Below are 21,485 nucleotides of genomic sequence, written 5' to 3'. Positions count from 1 at the left end.
CGAGAATGTTCCTCAGGCAAACTTTTTGCGACAATGGTTTATTGCATGATTAAATCAAGACAATGCGATGATCGCACAAATATTTTTTCCCATTTACTAAACAGTTAAACATGCAAACTAAGAGTAAAAAATTTGTTACTTAATTTTTCTACCGGGAAAAAATGTGCAATAAAATAAAATTCTGGGCCCATAATATATCAAATCTAATAATATAACGCTACTAACGTAAAATTAATTTGAAGATGATAACATTTAACATAAATATTTTAAAATCACTGTGGCCAAGGTTTGTCCAAGAATCACAAGCAGAGAAACTGCCGATGAGCTGACGCCGGAAGTGGTGGGTGTTGAAGGTGTTGAAGGCGTCAGCAGAGAAGCAGCGCAGTCGTTGTCGTCTGCGTAGTCGCCGACGCAAGAGGCGTAGGCCATGACGTGGGGGATGTAGTGCTGCTCGTGCACACCGTGGAACAGGTGCGCCATGGCGCCGTGAGCGTAGATGGCCACGTCCTCCCCGCCGTGCGTCTCCGAGGAGATGGGCACCGCAGACTGCTGCTTGTATAGCAGGTTCGCTGGCAGCAGCAAGGGAGAGACAGTTATTCACACACACAAACACAAACACACAAACACACATATATGCAGACAGTGAGAAAAGAAGGAAAGAGAGAGTGCAAAGAGTGAAGACTACAAAGCAAAGAGTTGTATAAAATATTTTAGTAATTAGGAAGGTGGACGGGTGTCTGTGTACGTGTGTATGTAGACAGTAGATGATAAAGTCTGGCGGCCATGACTATTAGAGATGACAACGGCTGTGGTATGATTAACACCGAGACACTTAGAGCTGGGATTCTACAATAGAACAGCTTGGCTTCTCGCTGTGAAGTGTGGAGCTAAGTGGATGTCAAATACAAACAAGCACAGAGGGCGGGGCTGTACAATTAGTGTACAATTAGTGCTTAATTAAGTGGTAGCAGTCGCAGAGCTGAAAAAACACATACACACACCCCGACGCAGAACACACTCAGAAACAGTCATAGAGAGAGAGAGAGGGAGGGGAGTGATTAATCGAGAAAGAATGGTGAGTGAGAATGAAGAAGAAAGATGGACTTAAAAAAGGGAGAGAACTAGAGTTAGGAAAGCAGACGACATGACAAAGATTTGTATAAAATGTATTTCTTATATTAGTGTACACAGTATATTTACTCAAAACAGTTCTTTTAGCAAAATCAGCTTGGTGGGTGAATGAGTGAGGAATAATTTTTAGTTCGAACTAAGATTTACAGGATTATTTCCCTTGATTTACATGATGCGTGTGTTGTCACAATACACGGACTTTTCTTTGAGCTAATTTGTCTCCGACAATGATGTGATTGTTTGAGGTCAGTTTTGAGTCAGCGATGTAGTCAGCGATTTGAGTGCGATGTGTAGGCAGTTTTATATATATATGTATATATTTAAGTATTTATGTGAGAGTAATGCTCAAAGAGGTGACCATGAAGAGGAAGGGCGACGGGAAAACTTACTGGCATCCTCTTGGGTGAGGTTCGGGCGCGGCCCTTCCAAGTAGCCAGGTCCGTTTCCATAGACGAGGGTAGTGTAGGTTTTGTTGTCCTTGGCCAGAGAGAGGCCGTCAGTTTTCACCAAACCTGGAACAAGCTTTATCCCGTGACACACACACAACCTTGCTCAAAGAAATAGTGCGAGAGAGAGAGAGATAGAAAAAGAAACAATCTGTCCCGATGTTTCTCCTCTGTCCTGCAACCAAGCAACTCACCAAGGATGTTGTTGCCTCGTTCGGGGTAGCCTGCGAATGCGAAGACATGCGAATGGTCGGCTGTGGTGACGATGAGGGTGTTGGACTCGTCAAGCATGTCTCGTGCCGTCTGCACGGCCTCGGAGAAGGCCACGTGTCGTGCAGGGCGTTGGCGGCGTTGCCCTCGTGGTGGGCGTGGTCAATGCGTCCTCCTGCACAGGGAGCACCATTAGTTGGCTGTTACAAGATAGCACTTAGGGAAGACACTAAAGGTAACACTAAGGTAATCCATGATGACTGTTAGCATTCAATGTACAGATAACATCACTGATGACTGATGACAAATTCTCAAAGAGTATTCTTTATCCTTTTTGTGATTTCATGCCCAAGAGACTTCAAAGATCACTAGTGTTAGGCTTTCCGGATGAGGAATATATATATGTAATCAATCACTGAACTATCTGAATGCATATATGTACATAGGTATTTGCTGTGTGTTGTAGGATGTAATGGTTTGTAGACATGAAATACAAAATATTCAGCTCTTTGACAGAAGCAACTACCAGAAGACCATTCCATATACATCCATAAAGTATCCGAGACGTCCTTTAGTAAACCGAAGTCGCTTTTCCGGAATTTCTTTCGTTCCCCATACCGACCCTCTCCAAGACTCCAATCGCTCAGCCATCAAGCGAGCTCAGAAAATAGTAACCAGGGGATGAGAGTCCCATCTCCGGGAGCATACCTTCAACGAGCAGGAAGAAGCCTTTGGGATTTTTGCTGAGGATTTGGATGGCTTTCTTGGTCATCTGGGCCAGGCTTGGTTCGCCGGCTTTGTCCTTCAGTCGCTCTGCTTCATATTGCATGTGGTTGGGCTCAAACAGACCTGTTGATGAGGAATGTAGTGATCGACAGTCAAGTGAAAAAAGAATTCGTGCTATTGTCTGTGCCATACATCAGAAGGAAGAGTTTGCTCTTTTTTTTAATATAAAAATGATTTTCAAACTTGGAAAATGGTGAAAGCTCGTCGTTAATGGGAGCAGAACCCGTGTGGGTTGAAGTAGAAGGGTCCAGCAATAGAGAGCTGTTCCTTCGTAGCGAGTGAGCGATGAACTACATGTGAAAAGAGCGAGAAAGCTGACAAGAAGGCAGAAACGAAGGCGACTCAGAGATCACGTGACAGCAACAAACAGCCTGTATATGTGTGAATAAAGAACTTGTGAGGAAGAAAGAGAGGTGCCAAGAAATCAGGGAACAGATAACGAAAGAATGAAACAAGTAAAAAACAACCACGTGACAAGAAGTTGCCCATGCTCAATAGCAAAGCTCACAATACCCATCAGGTAGTCGGTAGTGTCAGGGTTGACAGCCTCGAAGCTCGTTAGGTTCCAGACATATTGAAATTTTGCATTCTCTGCGGTTTTCTGGTCGATCCATTCCTGTTTGAAACAGATCCTGTATTATGTGACCTGCTGCGAAAACTTCCTAAAATATGGCGGTGTGAAATGCTTACCTTCCCATCCTGGGAGTTTTCCGCCAATAAGAGATCAAGCAAAGTATTAAGTAAAACAAACAAACAAACAAACAAACAAACAAACAAACAAACAAACAAACAAACAAACAAACAAACAAACAAGTAAACAAACAAAACGAACAACTCCTTTTTTTTCTTTCTGGGATGAACCAGTTGGTCCAGACATGACATGCATACCTGAATGAGGTTCCTGTTGTCTTTTCTTCCACTTACAATCCATCCTGCTTCTGGGTCGGTGAAGTTGTTCGGAAGAAGGCTCCGTCGGCCTCCACCCATGATCACCTGCAAACCATTTCTTTCGAGTGTTTCTGACACCTTTATACATATTATTTGAAAGAGAGAAGAAAAAGAAAACCCACACAAAACAAAAATGGCATATTTACAATCATACAAGAGAATCACAGGTAGATAGACAGATAGATACATAGATTCATAAGAGGTGTATAGAGATAGACAGATGTACAACTGACATTGATGTAGCTGTTGTTCTTGACCAGTTGCAGCCCGATGTCTGTGCACGGACCCTGGGTGCTGGGTACACTGCCCTCCCAGTCACGATGGGGGCTGTGAGCATAGGAGGCGGCTGGCGTGGCGTGAGTGATGCGGGTAGTTGTCACCACCCCGGTGGACTTGCCTGCACCGTGACCAGAATGTTTACTTCATCAGTGTGATGAGTTGGGTTGAGGTTCAGTATTGAAGATATCAAGATACATCTTTCTGCTCTTTATTTGTAGTCTGCTGCGTGCATATACAGATGACCGAATGTGATGTCTGTGTGTAGAGTGTGATGTCTTATTACTGTCCTGTTACTGTCATGTCTGTGTGTTTAGAGTGACGTCCCATTACTGTCATGTCCTGTCACTGTCATGTCTGTGGGTTTAGAGTGATGTCCTTCTTCTTGTTCCTATTTGTCCCCAGTGGAGCCTAGGGCCGCAAGAGTGATGTCCTATTGCTGTCCTATCACTGTCATATCTGTATGGTCCCAGTCTAGTCCCCTCAGTATCTTTATTGATGGGTCGGCTGCGGAAACGAGTCGTCACGCTCGCACACACACGTCACACACACGCTAGACTCTGTAGAGGTTGTCGGCTTACATGGCTTATCTCTTGTCGCCATGATAATAAAACCGCATGCTGTGGGACCGACACCTCTATCAGTATGCAACTCCGATTTCCTCTACCCTGTGTGAGCGGCTTGTGGGATTTTGTCTATGTTCGACTATGTTTACGGATTTATGAAATCTCCTCAAAAACCTTTAATAATAATAGCAACAACAGTAAAATATTAAATAATCAACTATTACACACGCAGGAGTGCGTATCTGGAAGAACTAAAATAGATTGTTTTAGCGATTAGCTTGTCCTGACTAATCACTTCACATATTAAACATAGCATACCCTTCCCCTTATACAATCACAGACACATAGGTGGACTTGCCTGCCTCGTGAGACCACCTGAGGATGGAGGTCGCTTCCCTGCCTGTGGAGTTGTCACATTGCCCAAGGAGGACACCTGCGTCCATGCCAATGATCCCCATGTTGGTCTTGACTCCACACAGGTAGGCTGTACCCGTGCCGGCTGAGTCGGGTGTCTGGTGGTCCACATTGTAAGTCTGCGCATAAAAGAAGACGAATATTTTAGCAGTGGTGAATTCTAGTTCGAAAATCTTTTTTTTCTTAGTAGCAAAAAAGGACTTTCTTGGTAGTGAGGACAGTTTGAAAGTGGACACGAAGTAAGAAGAAAACATTGAAGTGGCTGTTGTCCTTTTGAAAGAAATAATGAAGAAATCATGGACCAAAGAGGGAGGGAAGGGGAAAAAAGGAAAAGGAAACAAAATTTTCTAGAAAGGAAGGAGATAAGGATGAAAAAAACCTTGGAAAGTCCGACATGCTGGAAGTTGTCAAAGCTGAGCATGCCCTCCTCCCCAGTGTTGTTCTTCATCTGTCCGGCCAGAATACGGGCCGCTGTCACAGTCTGTATCCCCATTCCATCGCCAAGAAACAGGATCACATTCTTGGCAACTGCCACGATTGGTTTGGTCTCCACGGACTTTTTAATGGCCTCCCTGGCTGAATTTTTCCAGAAAGTTGGTTCTGGAAAGGTTACATCACACGAGGGTTCATAAAACTGAAGCAGTTCAAATGTAAATACTTGATTTTCACTTAGTTGAGATGACATTTTGTTTTATCTTAAATTATGTGCACTCAGACTATTATAGTAAAAATCTTGAGTAGTTATAAAGCTTTCCATTGCTTCCCTCATTTTCAATCGTCATTTGAAGACACAAATATTCATCTACCGAACACTGTCAACGCTAATTATATGTGAAAATTCCAAATTTAATAATTGGAAAAACTAATTGAAAAAAATGATTCAACTGGACATAATAGGCAAGACTGTTGTCACCTTTTTCAGCTTTCGGTATCCCCGCAGAATAAACCATACACACCAGACAGGCCAGAACCAGCGATGAAACCAGCCTCATGTTAAAGGACGTCCTTCTGAAACACCAAGTGAAGTTTGAGTCAATTTTTAAAATTAATTCCTATCAAAACCAATGCCATTACTTGGAAATAAAAATACCTTATCATGTGATGCAATCTTCCTTTCAGACAGCAATATCAGAACCAAAATCTTATTCTGTTTCTCAGGCGACAAAGATAAGGTGAGCTTCGACCTCAAGACGAAATTGTAATCGCCGGATGATCCGAGGTCCTCATGGAGAGGCGATAAGAATAACTATGGAATACTTGGGTCAACCTGTAAAGTCTGTCCTAGTTTTGTTCTTCCTCCCTTCCCACGTGTGTGTGCACGTGAACGCATGCAGTCAATATAATTAAACTTTTAGTGCCTCAACATCTGCTTTTGGAATCCGTTTAAAGGTAAACAGGGAAATTTTCACAGCAAACAGAAAAATTTCAATAAAGTGAAATGTGTAATATCAGATGACACTCGTCGTTACCTTTCGGATGTTCATACCACTGAAAGAACTTTGAACTCTTTTAACTGTCGGACCTACTAAGTAAGCTAACATTGCGTAAGATAACCGACTTCAGAAATGTTTGTTTAGTAACTGGGATGAGCAGGTATGGTTTGACAGGCTTTATGCATCAACGTGACTGTGTCAAAGGATGACAGTGCTCTCCTGGCCTTTTGCCTGCTCCCATCAAAGTTTCCCCCACTTTATTTTACAGGTAAGCCCACCACGAGTCCTAGTCTGAACATCAGTGACTAGGCACTCCAAACGAAGAGAAAGGTAAACAGGTACAAAATATTTATAATGAATAATGAATACAAGGTTTTATTCAGGAAATTACTCATCACGCGGAGGGACTTGATCTTCACCACCTAAAAATGCTTAGTTTTAAATATATATTGTGAAAGCATGGGATGAAATATCGTGGTTAGCTTACCTTGCAGCCGGCGCACAAGCACGGGGACACAGGTAAGATCCGGGTGACCAGCGGCAGGTGTGATAAGGGATCGAGCGTGGACGTGAGAAGAGAGACAACCGAGATAAACGTCCCAGTCACGTGAGTGGATTGTAAATAAAGCAGCTTACACTTTTGTCCACAATCACTAACCCAGAGTCAACAGTGTGGAGGAAGAGAAGGAAGAGAAGAGAGGACGGAAAATGAAAGATAATTTTTGCTAGCGTGTGTACTGCAACATGAAAATGAAAGTAGTTGATGTAAATAGGTCTTCTTTTTTTTCTCCTAGTTCACCCCTCCCTCCACTGTTTGCGACTAACTTTATTTAAAAAGTTTGTTTTACAAACTGACAGCAGTGAAGTCGGATTAAATTGTATTACAAAAATAAAAAGGACGAGTTAATGTCAGTGAAAGAGAGACTCGATGTAAAGCTGTGGACAGGATGTCTGGCTTTATGGACCATCTGTAAACTCTCCAGATATCTGTATAGGGTTGAGTTCATCGTAGCAGATCATAAACCCCTACTACCCCTTACAAATAATATCTACCCCTTACAAAAATGCTCCTTGGTAAATTTTAGTGCTGTTCAGGCGGTCGTGACCCCGAGAACTTTGAGTAGTGTGAGTATATGTGCATGTGTGACACCACCACTGTCCTTAAGAGAGAGAGGGAGAGAGAGAAAAGAGAGAAAAAGATAAGAGAGAGAAAGAGGAAGGGTACAGAAAAATTAAAAAATTGCATAAAAATGAGAAAAGAGATATATGAGAGATATATTGCTTCTGCCTCACTCGACAAAACAATGTCCAGGGTTATCTGTGAACTTTACAATCCTATCATCAAAATGTCAGTCTGCTTCTCACATCGACATTTATTATTCGAGGGGCAACATATTCACACAAACCCTTTTTAGGTATTTCATATTCGTGGCAGTGAAAACTGTACAGTAACTAGGATATACTGGCTTGTGGTGTTGCAACATAGATAAGACCTCTGATGAACAAAACTATTGCCTGGGAAATAATTTCCACTGCACACAAGGTGAGCATTATTTTTTTCTATTAGTAAACGATTCACCTACTTTTCTTCCAGTTTTAAAGTGAATGTTTGGCCAGCGATAGGCAGTGGAATATATCTCTGTAAAGCTTCAAAAAACAACAACAAAGCAAAACCAAAAAACCAAAACCCAAACAGACAAAAACAAAACAAAAAAACAACAACAAAAAACAACCAAAAAAACAACAACCAAACAATAAACTAACAGCAAACTAACAAAACAAACAAGCAAAACAACAGAAAACAAGCAAAAACAGTCAAAACATTTGTGAATATTGAACGAATAATGTTCTATTTCTTCCATCCGATGGACGAGCTGTGTTGTTGTCGTCTTCGTGCAGCTTTTAAACAGTACACTTTCTTCTGTCTTCCTCCTTTTTTTCCACTGTTCAACACCATCCGCCTTCAATCTCCTTGACTACACCTGACGATCAACCACCTGCACTTTTCTTCTACTTCGACTGCTGGGGCTCGTGGAGGTGTTTGTTATTCGAAGTGCGCATGCGGGAGCAAGTGTGTATGTATGACTTATTGCACTTACAACAATCAAACGGAACAATAAACAAATAATAAAAAGAAATTTAATAGAATAAAAATAAAATAGAACGAATGCGCAGACAAGAGCGTTTAACAGTCCAAAATGTGTCGAACTATGTTACAGTTTTGGTGGTAAACAAATTATATTGTAATCTGTTCAAAACTCAGACCCAGACAATATTCAAGTGATTTTAAGACGGGAAATAGGTCTTGATGCCTAGACAGCTGATAGCCAGACCCTACTACTACTACTAAGTGTTGCTGCAACATGTGTAGAGACAAGTCATCTGCAGCTTTGGCATTTGTGTCAATAGAAGCCTTCAGTGAAGTTCGACAGCTAAGAAGAAGATCCAGGTTGTGAGGTAAGGAAGGCAAAGACCCTTTCAAGCCCTTGACAGACCCAAACCTCGGGGTTGACACAGTGCAGTTTGTCTAGTGCCAGTAATTCAAGACGAGTAGGCAGCTCGAGGACTGATGACTTGCAAATAAATCTGACAAAACAGAGTTGAATGGCACCGAAAATAAACCTGCATGCTGTTGTCTACCTCATGGCACGAGTGACACTTGTTCTGTACACGCTCACCTCCACACCCTGCACACCTGGACATTACCTGCACAGTTTGCTCACACGAAATCTTTTGAGTAAGGCATGGACCTAACGGTTGTTTCATGCTCACAAAGACTCAGTACGAGATACTTTCTCCAAAATCTGAGTAAATGCTTCTTACCTTGGGTATTCATGATGCGAAACGACAGACAGATCCATGCACATGATGGGGTTGAAATGAGTCAGTCATACCCGTTCTGAGAAAACTGTCACCAATAAACAAGTGCGTGCGTGCGTGCGTGCGTGCGTGCGTGCGTGCGTGCGTGCGTGCGTGTGTGTGTGTGAATAATTTCGACTTTTGTGTGTGCTCGTTCATGACCCTGTATGTTTGCAAATAGACAAAGCACTATGAGTCCTGTTGAGTGGGGTGGTCGGGTAAGGTTCCGTATAAACAAACGATGTCCCAACAACATCCTGTATGAAAATATTCAAACACCACCATGCAAAGCTCAACCAAGTCATTTGGGAAAATATGTGTGTACTCTGGTAAATCCTTCAGACCATTTTTGAGGTTTTTCAACAATCTAAGAAGGGGTCAGGTGCCGGTGAATAACAAACTGCTCTTTTTGAAATTTATTTTGAGTCAAAATGTTTGTCCTATATCAAAAATGATTTATTTTAGATGCTGTTCTGTGACTGGCTTTGTTGAAATCAGTAGCTGCATTCACATACAGTTGTGTAAAAATCAGAAAGTCAACGTGTGTGCTGTCGAATGTCCAACAGCTTAGTGATAAAAATAAAATAAAAAAAAGTTATATTCACACCACAGTACAATTCACACCAATCGGACAAACACACGTAACACAATTAACCAATTCCAAGACTTGAAATATCAAACAGACCATCATATATTACGTAGACCTGTGCACCAAGTACCACACTGCTACAACACAAAACAAAATCACTCTTTTTCTCAAAGTCGTTCCTGTCCACTGACCAGCGCTGCTCGAAATGTCTCTACACTCCGCCTCATTTGCATATATTCCTACGCAGGAGGCGTAAGCAATGACATGCGCGATGTAGTGCTGCTCATGCGTGGCGTGGAACAGATGGCCCATTGGTCCAGAAGCATATATTGGTACGTCTTCGCCAGCGTGAGTTTCAGAGCTGAGTGGTACTGCCGCTTGCTGCCGATAGTACACGTCCTCTGCAACAGTTAACGATGCGAAGGATATTATTTTAAATCTGGTTGAGGAGGCAGACAGAAGACAACTGAAACAATTTTCTGTAACAATGGACTTCTGTGCCGAATCTTGCTTCCTGTAGCCGAGCACTGACTTTTTGCTCGGAATTTTAATAACTGCAAATCACGTTTATTTTTGCGAAATGGAAAAGAGTGCATCATCATTGTAAACCTTTATTTAGATTTTCACAACAACAGATATAAAATTGAGAGGTCAGCTGTTACCATGGATAACATCGTTGAATTCCTTCCCCCTTGCTGTAAACAGTGAAGTCCAAAGGTCATAACTGATCATATTTTGTGTATGTAGTCATTATGTGATGTATGTGTCATTCGCCAATTAAACAATTGAACAACAATGACTTTTCGTGCAAAAGCACTCGCAAATCCCAGATTCAGCAATAATGATTGAAATAAAAAAAGGTTTTATTGAGTATTTTTATAGCAAGAGCTTCTTATTTAGCATCGTTAGAAAATGATATATTAGTTTCTGAATTTCGCAACAGAGGAGAAACAGCCTGCACGTGACAAATGTCCTCTGTGGTAGGTGTAAGTGTGTGCTCTCCTCGAATGTCCCAAGCTGAGGTCAAACATGAGAGTATTCGCAGGACAAATCTGACAAGTCTACATATAAAGCATAAGGCCGTAAATGTTTCTTGAACCCTCAGAAATGTTTTTGGAATTGAGGTTCAGGACGACGAATAAATCAAGTACAAGCTGTCCTGATGGCGCTGTGTGCGACTGTGTAGGGGCAGCCACTCAACAGGCTGCTAGATGGTGAAAGCTCCTCCGTCAACTACTATGGTCAGAAAATCTAGGAGGGTGGAGTTGGTATAACGGGGTAAGGTTGAGGGCTAAGCATACGACTACGAATATAATAGCTGTTAGCGGAAGGAAAAGTGATCATTCCAAAATCAACATCCGGAATATTGAGTTACATAGAGATTTGAAGCATATAGCAACTGTCTTTTCCACCTGACTTCTGGCTTTCTACTGTATTTTACAATTTTTATAGAGATAGATGATCTCAACTCACCCACGTCGACATGAGGCTGGCTGACGTCCTCTCTGCTTCCATTCTGGTAGACAGCGTACCCGGGGCCGTTACCATACAGCAAAGTGGTATACGGCAACCGGTCAGAGCCCAGACTCACATCTTCTTCTCCTAAAAGCACATCAGAATAAAGCAGTCGACTATCTTTAACAAGAAAGCATTAATAGTCTAAACTGAAAATGTGTGAGTGAATAGACATGAGCAAAATCTTCTGGGTTTGTGTGAATATGAATATGAGTAGTTTGAAAAAGCTGGGTTGGTTCATTTACCTGTTATAGAGTTTCCACGGCTTGGGTAGCCGGCGATGATAAAAGCGTGTGAGTGGTCGGCGGTGACGACGATGAGGGTGTCATCAGCTTGCGTCATTTCCGCTGCCGCTTGCACCGCATGGTCGAACGCCACGGCGTCGGCTAACGACAGTTTGGCTCTGTTGCCGTGGTGGGCGTGGTCGATTCTCCCGCCTGAAAATTTTAAAGCACTTTATTTGTTTATGTACAGTGACAATAAGGGTTGAAGCTTGTTTTATGACTCACTACTACTACTAATCATCGTCGTCGTGGATCCCTGTTTGACAGTTTTGCAAGTGCCGATGAGCTTGGGATTGTGCCAACTCCACCTGAGTTATCAGCGATGAAAACTAAACCAAGGGTTCCTGTAAAATACATCTAGCTTTGTTTACAAGGATGATAATTACAACTTGAATTCCTCCAATGGAGAGTTGTCAGATGCCTATTTCACACAAATGATTTAGAATATAATTTTTTTTTAGTACAATGAAACCCAGCGACCGTGACTTGCCCTCGACAAACAGGAAGTAGCCACGGGGTTCTTTCTGAAGGATGCGCAAAGCTTTGACGGTCATCTCCGCTAGAGAAGGTTCACCAGCCTCATCTTGTGCGGGGTCGTGCGCGGCGACCCGGAAATACTCGTAGTTCATGTGACTTGCTTCAAACAGGCCTGAAATCACAGAAGCAACTTTTAAAAATAGTCTTGCTGTTTATTTGAATTCGTCTCGAAATTGAATTTCTTAAATCTCACTAAGATAGAGTTTGGAAACAGCAAAATGACTTGATACATTTAATCAACTATAGAATCCAACTGACAGAAACATTATTGTGACCATTGTCAAAATGTCAATGCCTCGGTTGAATAGAGGATAATAGGGTGACAGAGCTTATCTCTTCCGTTCCCTGTTTACTCACGAAAAATATAAAGCCATATAATATCGGCATTAATCTCCCTTAAATCCACTTATAGCTTCCTGTACTTTATATCCACATTATTATGAGATCATGTTTCCCTCAGCCTTAGATATATATATAAATATAATCATCGGCAAGGGAATGGGACAAGGGAGATAAGCATTGTTTACAAACTGTTCTCACCAAGAAGATAGTCAGTATTGTCGACATCAACATCGTAGAATGAGGATGCGTTCCACACATACTGACCCTTCAATCTCCGCTCTGCTTTGTCCTTTAGCCACTCCTGTCATCGCAGATTGAGGACCAGCAGTGATTAAGATGATAGCAAGTACATCCATTAGTGTAAAATGACGGCAAACATGAACAAAGCAGTTTCATCATGACAAAATACTCAGGAATAAAACTCAGTGGGGTGGATACCCTTAAAGTATCAGGTCGAGAAAAATAACCGAAAAAAGTGACCTAAGATAAATATACATCGTATCATGTTTTTAACACCTGTGTTAGCTTCACAATTGTTTCCCATTCATACCTGTATCACATTCATACCTGTATCATGTTTATACCTGCATCATCTTCATACCTGTATCATGTTTATACCTGTATGAGATCCCTGCCGTCTGGCCTACTGCTGGCCTCTGGTGTGCCTGTCTCTGGGTCTGGGGTGCCTGCCGGCATGAAGTACTGTCTACCACCACCCAAAATCACCTGCAAAAACGATGTTATTTCTCTCACCGACGACCTGCTTACATATGTACTGGAGGTCTAACTTTAACTTGCTGTTCATTCCATTTAGTTTCGGACACAGAGCGACACGTCTACATCCCGACTACAAAATCGTGTATTATCGTACTCCTGTCGTCGGGTAAACTCGTGCTGTGAGAATCTGAGGCTTGTAAATAATAACTGTTTGTTGATATAATAATAACTGATCTTGAAAATCATGGAGTAAAGAGGGTTACATGAGTCATAAAAATTGCAGTGGTCACACACTCACTGACACGTGCATTCAGTGTCACCACCACCACCACCACCACCACCACCACCACCACCACCACCACCACCACCAACCACCACCACCACCACCACCACCACACATTGTCGTCATCGTCGTCGTCGTCGTCGTCGTCATCGTCTTAGTTAGCTGTCTCACTTTGATGTCGGGGTTGTCTTCGATGAGCTGCAGCGCCACATCCTTGCAGCCCTGGCTGGCGGCGGTGGCCGGCATGTCCCTGTCGCCCTCCCAGGCTCGGTCCGCCACGTGAGCGTAGGCTGCTGCTGGGGTGGCGTGAGTGATGCGGGTAGTGGTCACTATACCCACGGCCTTGCCTGCACACACACACCAACACACTGCCGTCAGTGGACAACAACCACAGCCGCAATAGTTTGCTATTGTTGTTGTTGGTCACTTTCCCCCTTAACATTAGGCCCAGGCCTGATCAATAAAATGTTCGAGTTCGAGTCTTCCCCCCTCTGCCCCTCCAGTGTGTCTGCGTTTTGGGGGTGTGTGTGCGCATGCGCACAGCATGGTCTGTCCTCGATAACATCAGTCTGTGCGGCTGAGAGCCACTTGTAGTTCTGACCTCAATCTGTCCACTTTGTTCCCATGTACTTATTATTTACTTTCAGCTGTGCGGACCACCAAATTCTTTTTTTAACCCGTCGCCTGCTTCTAAATTTGAGCACTTTTAAAGTCGTGACCCCAGCAGCACAGAAAGCCAAAAACATATGGCTGCCAAAAAAAAATGGGATCCAGGTCTTTCAGCATGAGACCTATGTACTTTTGGCATTCTGTGCTGATAGGGAGCCTCCATTCTGACAGCAATTCTGTTCATTGGTATATTCTATCATATTTAAATTTCGGGGGTCAAATTCTATTCTTCCCACTCAAAATTTGTATTGAATTCTGTCAATGAATTAACAACAAAAGTACAATTCTGACGTCACTGAGAATGGACTTGGGAGAGGTTGTCGAAATTTTGTTTCATTGGCTCACGTCACACTTCAGTCTACAGAACCTGCTTTGAGTGACCAGTCCATGACGGAGGTCAGCTCGTGACCTTTCTGTGCTGTACAGTTGCCTCTCTGCACGCTGGCGTCCAGTCCAATGACGCCATAGTTGCTCTTCACTCCACACAGGAAGGCCGTTGCCGTGCCTGCCGAGTCGGGTGTCTGCTTGTCCACGTTGTAAGTCTGAAAGCGAATTTTGAAGATACAAATATTTTGCCCAAACAATATGTAAGGTTTTATATTATTTATTTATATAAATATATGCAATCCCACTTGTCAAAGTTTTAGCGCTCTTCTGTGAAAATGTCGAATGTTTGATAAAGTTTGAGAAAGCTGTGTGTAGGTCACGAGAAACCAACGGTTCTGGAGCGGATGTTTGGGACATTATAAAGTGTGACCATGATAATGAGTCAGACAGTCAATACAGTGGGACTGAGCTGTTGGAGGTTTGATTCTTCAGCACTTCAAGAGCAGCTTTCAGATTAAGCAGGGTTGATGGTTCATCACACCTTTCAGGTACAGTGGGGCTGATGCTTCAGCACCTAAGAACAGCCTTTATATTCAGTGAAGTTGAACTTTCAGCACTTAAAACAGCCTTTAAATAGTGTAAAGTTAAGAAGACAGGGGAGAGCAAAGTAGGGAGAATAAAAGGGCAGAAGGGGCGTAGATGTTAAACGTGACACAGTGAGAAGAATGATGTCACGCGGGAACGTGAGGCGACAGGTAAGGCGCGTAGCTGACAGGTGATCGAGTATCGAGAGGGAGGCAGCCTTCCCATGGTGTGAAAATGTAAATTTTCAACTGTCATTTTGTGTAATGTGCCGTTAAAAGGAGGCACATACTGTCAAATGGTGCGCTTTGACTTGTCTTCTTTCTGTGGATATGGTGTGTGTGTGCACGCCCGACTGCGTTTGTGTCTGTGTATATAACTTGCATGCGTGTTTACCTATTGACACACATATATACATATGTACTAACATGTGCACAGGTGTAGATATTGATGAATCATTCAAAGAATAATACGATGAACACATTTGCACTATACTTACTTTCGCCATGCCGATGTTGGGGAATGTTTCAAAGAAAAGGAGGCCCTCCTCTCCTGTGCGGTTCCGCAACTGTCCCTTGTAGATACGGGCGGCAGTCACCGTGGACACGCCCATGCCATCGCCAACAAAGAGGATGACATTCTTGGCCCGTCTGACCACAGGCTGGTGACTGAGAGCCTGCTGCAGCTCCTTGTGGGCGAGGTTGCTCCAGTAAACAGGGTCTGGTGTGTACACATTGCCAACATATAACCCCAAGCTCTGTATTCAACCAACCAACCAACCAACCAACCAACCAACCAACCAACCAACCAACCAACCAACCAACCAACCAACCAACCAACCAACCAACCAACCAACCAACCAACCAACCAACCAACCAACCAACCAACCAACCAACCAACCAAACAAACAAACAAACAAACAAACAAACAAACAAGCAAACAAATTAAAGAGAAGTATAACTCACTCATTTCTTCTTCTGAAATCTTTCCAGCGTAGATGGTGCACCAGAAGAAAGAAAAACAATGAACATGCTGAGAAGACTTCCAGGTGAGATCTCGGCGACAGTGAAGGCAGTTGGTAGCAGTTTCTGAGGACGTCTCTGAGAGAGAAAAGAATGAAATACTAATTGATATTTAGTCTTTCCAATGCTCACCCCAGTCTGCACTGCACCCAGTGAAAGCGAGAAGGACAATGTGATCGTGGTTTGACCTGTCATATCATAACACAGAGGATGTTTTAAGAGGTTTTATGTGATTTACACCTGAGACATGATGTCAAGCTTCTCATTACATCACTCACCTGCGCGATAAAAATAACACCGAGTTCGACAATCGTGCATATTTTTATCGCATGCAATTCCTGCTTTTACTGGAATATTTGGAGGGAGAAGACTTACATGAGAATAACTATCAATTTATTTAGTTACCCATACTCTTTCCAACTCTGTATAAAAGGACTAAGTGTATGCGAATGTCTAAGAGTTGATCAGCCATAGTCGGTGTCTCAGAACAAGAAATGTTGGATTTAATTCAACCCAGTCCATTCTATTTCGTTGTCTTTTGAACCGAATCTTTTAATGCAAGGAAGACACACTGGGTCAAAGGGCAGTCCATGTATGGTGTCGTGTGTGTGTTAGAGAGAAGTGGCGGTGAAGACATTTTATTTTTAAAGAAACAATATTTGTAAGCTAATAATAGGCAAGAGGTGTACTATCTGTCTTTTACCAACCGCGCGCGCACGAACACACACACACACACGAACACCACGCGAGTGTTTTCATGTAACGGAAAACCTACTTTCTAAAACAAAGTAAACCTGAAACTCTTGTACTCAGCATGAAGTTCTTCAGCCCTTCTCTAACTCCTCCAGTCCTTCACTCAGTTCACATTTCTTCAACAATCACACAATTATATTTAAGGATACTCGGTGATTGTTCAAGATCGCATACTAGGCCTACATGAGACATGGATTTAGCAACTGCATATTTAAAAGTGAAATATTGTGTATAAATTAGCCTGTACGAGGCTTTTACAAATTATATTGAAATAGTGTTACAAATAGTATATACTTAAAAAAAACGCTTGTAAATATTTATGCAAATAAACAGAAGTCACAACTTGCCCAGCGATTTTTCAAAACTGTTGATGACTGCCACCTTGCCTAGAGCTGCCAAAGACGAGTCAATGAACTTTGCACTTTACAGAAACTTCTCCCTTAAGATCCTCCGTCTGGATGGCAGACTGTGAAGGCTTGTCCGCGGAAGATAGCAAACCACTATTCAATCTTCTTGGTCCGCCCCTTCCCTCCTTCCATAACAGAAAGAGAGCAGAAGGCAGGACTGGGGGTCTGCCATTGGACAGTCCACACATGTTTCAAATTCGATTACAAGTGGGGTTGACGGTCCGGACCACTGGCGTGGTGGCTAAGAGGACGATGGCGGCAATCTCCTCTGTCATCTTGGAGGGAGGAAATAATCAGTAAAGCCGCAGCTAATGAAGGGGGGAGGGGAAGTGGAGGTGCAAGAAAAGTTCCACTGTGGAAGCCACGAAGAAAGCACTTGTGTAAAGAGATGTCTTCCCGTTCTGTGGGACACAAGTGGCCACGCGGCGGTCACAAGACTAGCGACTTCGTTGGCAAATTGTCTAACCTTTGACCCTGCAGGGTTTACAAAAATGTTAAAAGGTCACAGGCTATGGAAAGAAGGATTTAGTTAGTGAAAACAAAAACCAAGGATGTCTTCTTCATGAAAAGAGGAGCAAACATCAAAGAACAATCTTTCAAAAATGTCATTTATGAACTTGACTGACATTTAAAAAAAAATTACTTCCACCACTTCTGGCTGGATGAATGGCAGCGAGCATGTCAAGCATAGGGCAGTCTGTCCGCTAGTAATTCTTCTTGTGTTCGCGGGAATATTCCAACAATTTCTGGGATACATCACGTGCTAAAGTGTTTGCTGCCTGTCTCCTCATCCTGACCTCTCTTGGAAAGGTCATATGCAGTACTTAACGACCTGCGTTGCGACTGGTAATCTTTAAGGTACCGTCATCAAAACTGATCACATAATTTGTGATCATACCGTTATTCTTCAATAAAACTGTCTCAATAAGAAAGTAAAAAAAAACCCCAAGCTTTAAATGATTTTTCATCAACTTTGTTTTTCTGTGCTAGGGGTTAGATGTAACAAACTTTCTTTTTTATTACTGAAATAAATAAATAAATAAATAAATAAATAAATAAATAAATAAATAAGCCTGCGTGAGTGAGTCAGATGCTGCATCGCCCATATAATTAAGATTAGATGTCTGGGGTTCATTTCTCAACTCAGGCAGGTAAAGGTAGTGTCGGCTGTTTTACAGAGACATAGCTTTTGTTACTGTATCCGCTTTTCACCCACATCATGCATCTAGCCTGCAATTAATCTTCTCCAAGTATTAGAGAATAATTTAAAAGGATTAACTTTAAGCTGCTTAAATACAGGAAGAGAGAAATTTTTGTGTATGTGCGTCCAATAAAATCTTTTCATGCGCTTAATATTCTGTTCTTTACATGTCCAACGTTAAACCATTTATTTCCATAAATTTATTATCATGGCATTTCTTGATTAGTCAATGCCTTTTTTTAGTTGTTTTGTTTTTAATTTATGCTGCTGCTAAACATAAAACGTTTTTAGAGAGAAAAGTTCATTTGACTGGAAAATAGCTTATTCGTCATCTTATTAGTGCATTGATGTGTTCGTGTATGGGGGCGGGTAGATAGACAAACACACGGGCATGAAATACACACATGGAGAGTTTGTTTGCAAACCTGCAATAACATTTCACAAGATGTTAGCAATCGCAATGACAAGATCAGATCGATGACATGAGAATATTCCTCCACACCCAACCATTCATCCTCCCTGCCCTACTGAATGATGACATAACTGCCATCATGGAGGTGACAAGTCGCTCGTGTGGACCATCCATCACTAGACAGACTCACCAAGCTGTCACCTTCCTGCTGCACTTTGTAGAACGTGGCCTTGGCCTGTGATATAAGTTAATACAGGCAATAACATGTCCCCTTTCCTCATTAGGACACAGGCTGCTTTACGCAAAACGGAACAGATAAATAAATTATTGAGAAGGGAGGACATTATTGCTTTATGTGCTTACATACCAATTGCAGATTGGCAGTAAGGTCTTACTTGTAACAGGTCTACAGATGGCTGAAATGTTTTTGTACTTTTACGTAATACACAAGTTTATCCTCTCTCCCAAACCCCCCTCAAAATACCCACAAACAAACAAACAAACAAACAAACAAACAAACAAACAAACAAACAAACAAACAAACAAACAGACCAACCAACAAACCGACCAACCAACAAACCAACAAACCAATGGGCGTACATTCCGCTTGGTTCCAGGGGGATCGCGTGTGAACACTATTTTTTTCGAAGGTAATCTAGACGAATCAAGGATATATTTGTCTCACCCACTCAAAACTCTGCTTCCATGTACCTCAAGTTGCCATCTTCAGTCGTCTTTTGCTCTGTTTCAGTCTGCTGCAGTCTGATTCAGTCATGTCCGCTACAATCTGCTTCTTTTTATCTTCGTCAGCCTGCTTTAAATAATTTAATGTGTCTTGTTGTTGGCTTCAGACTTCTTTTACCATTTTCTTCCAACACGATCACTGTACGAACTTCTATTACTGAACTGCTGGCAGACTATTTTTTCCAGTTAACTACTAAAACGAGGCATGCTACTACAAAGCTTCCGGTTTAGTCACATTCTTTGTTTAGGCTCGCCGAGACTAAGAGGGGAGAACTTCGCAAGAGGCTAAGTGTTGGTCTTGGCAGACAGACAGCAGTCCACCTACACAAGTCCATGGTCACAGGAAGAGGACTCTCGTCACTTCGGCTCACCTTAAGTAGCTGTTTACACGTGCTAAAGCTGGTCTACAACAGCAAAGAGTGGACAAATCATGTGGAATCTACAGAGGAGCATCCCGACTTGCTGCCTCATCTCTCTGTCTATCTCTCTGTCTATCTCTCTGATAAGGTGGAAAATGTGCCTTAAACGAAGATCAAATACATGATAGTACACGGTTCAGATGTTTGAACCGGAAGCTGTTCTCGATCGATGACATCAGGGACAAACGAAATGGTGCATGCAGCTCACTCTCCCCCGCCATTTGTCTGTGCGTGTGCATTTGTGTGTGTGTGTGTGTGTGTGTGTGTGTGTGTGTGTGTGTGTGTGTGTGTGTGTGTGTGTGTGTGTGTGAACAAACACCTGGAGCATACAGGTGAGCAGCCCAGGGACTGGGTTCATCTACAATCACCTGACATCTAGCACACGCGACACGTGCATCTGACACGGTCTCTAAACCAAAATGGTCGCTTTGTCTTTTTCAAGCTGTTGATGAGAGAGGAAAAGGAAGGCGGTGTGGACAAGGAGAAATCGACTTTGTTGTGGTATCAGGTGTAATCAAGCCTCAGGCAAGTGTTTGATTGGAATCTGGTAAACAGTCGACAGGAGGCCAGGCACTCAACTTCAGCCCACGCTGTGCGTACAGTCTTCACAGCCGGGTGGGTCTTCTACTCTTTGTCCTTATATCCGGAATGGAAGTCGTAAACACGGACAGGTTGAAGTAAACATGGTGACAACGAACACACACACACACACACACACACACACACACACACACACACACACACACACACACACACACACACACACACACACACACACACACACACACACACACACACACACACACACACACACACACACACACACACACACACACACACACGTGCGCGCGCACGCAGAGGGAAAAATACTTGGGAGTAAAGCATGGCAGGTTGACGAACATTCCAGATAAATACTTGACATTATGAGTACCCGTCTAAATAAGCAGAAGTGAAAATATTAAAATAATGTGTAGCATGTTTAGCAGCCTGTTTACTCCACGTTACCTATAAATTAAAACAACAACAACAACAACAACAACAACAACAACAACAACAACAACAACAAAGGACAGACTCCCTAGCTCGATTATAAACAGTTTTAATCAACTCACCAACGTCTGAACAGGAGAATAATTCCACCGTTGACCAGCACGAACAGACCAGGTTAATCAGTCTGCAGAGTCTCTCCCGTTTTGCCCACAAACGAGTGTCCTCATTAATTTTATGCCCGCATCAGCTTGAGCCTCGGTGAGCGTTTCCGCCATTGATCGCACTGAATGTAGCGCGCGTGCTTGTCGGTGTGACGTCTGGCGAGTAAACAGGTTGTCAGGGATTTACTGGGCGACTCACTTTGTATCAGGAGGTCATTAAATGGCTATAACTGTCACCACAGAAATGGAAGTTTATCGGTGTCGAGAGTTGTATTTCCCTCCATGTGATGAGAAAATCATAAAGGCAGGAGTTTAAGTCTGACGCTGATTTTCAGCCAAAAAAGTGGCGGATGGTCACGTGGATGTAGTTGTATCGAATGACAAGAAATAGAAGCCACAGCCACTGATTAGTAAGCTCGACAGTGAAGCAGAAGGATGGGTGGCGAAATGGGTGGGATCTGT

General features: G+C 42.7%; 2 protein-coding genes across 2 annotated transcripts; both read right to left on the bottom strand.

The window, feature by feature from the left end:
* Positions 1-22: 22 nt before the first annotated feature.
* LOC112558268 (alkaline phosphatase-like) lies at positions 23-9,090 on the bottom strand. Its single transcript, XM_025228634.1, is given in 12 exon segments — positions 23-569; positions 1,521-1,643; positions 1,772-1,906; positions 1,909-1,962; positions 2,496-2,636; positions 3,087-3,189; positions 3,462-3,566; positions 3,755-3,918; positions 4,722-4,896; positions 5,157-5,377; positions 5,691-5,785; positions 9,034-9,090. Coding segments are annotated over 12 exon segments (1,677 nt in total). The 5' UTR covers positions 9,078-9,090; the 3' UTR covers positions 23-252.
* Positions 9,091-9,742: 652 nt separating this feature from the next.
* LOC112558269 (alkaline phosphatase-like) lies at positions 9,743-21,393 on the bottom strand. The gene is made up of 11 exons (XM_025228635.1): positions 20,985-21,393; positions 15,880-16,014; positions 15,414-15,634; positions 14,373-14,547; positions 13,508-13,683; positions 12,955-13,062; positions 12,535-12,637; positions 11,948-12,106; positions 11,419-11,610; positions 11,132-11,260; positions 9,743-10,059 (listed from the first exon to the last, which is right to left on the bottom strand). The coding sequence occupies exons 2-11, from the start codon at positions 15,881-15,883 to the stop codon at positions 9,764-9,766; spliced, it is 1,563 nt and encodes a 520-aa protein (XP_025084420.1). The 5' UTR covers positions 15,884-16,014; positions 20,985-21,393; the 3' UTR covers positions 9,743-9,763.
* Positions 21,394-21,485: the final 92 nt, after the last annotated feature.

The sequence above is a fragment of the Pomacea canaliculata genome, linkage group LG2 (genome assembly GCF_003073045.1).
Source record: "Pomacea canaliculata isolate SZHN2017 linkage group LG2, ASM307304v1, whole genome shotgun sequence".
Lineage (NCBI taxonomy): Eukaryota > Metazoa > Mollusca > Gastropoda > Architaenioglossa > Ampullariidae > Pomacea > Pomacea canaliculata.
This window is presented reverse-complemented; position numbering and strand designations above follow the sequence as displayed.

What these genes read in the sequence shown, in the direction of transcription:
- LOC112558269 (XM_025228635.1), bottom strand. An exon ending in AAGACAACCCCGACATCAAA is followed by an intron (nt 13,063 to 13,507) that starts GTGAGACAGCTA and finishes TCGTTTTTGCAG; the next exon opens with GTGATTTTGGGTGGTGGTAG. An exon ending in CTACTTCCTGTTTGTCGAGG is followed by an intron (nt 11,611 to 11,947) that starts GCAAGTCACGGT and finishes TAAAATTTTCAG; the next exon opens with GCGGGAGAATCGACCACGCC.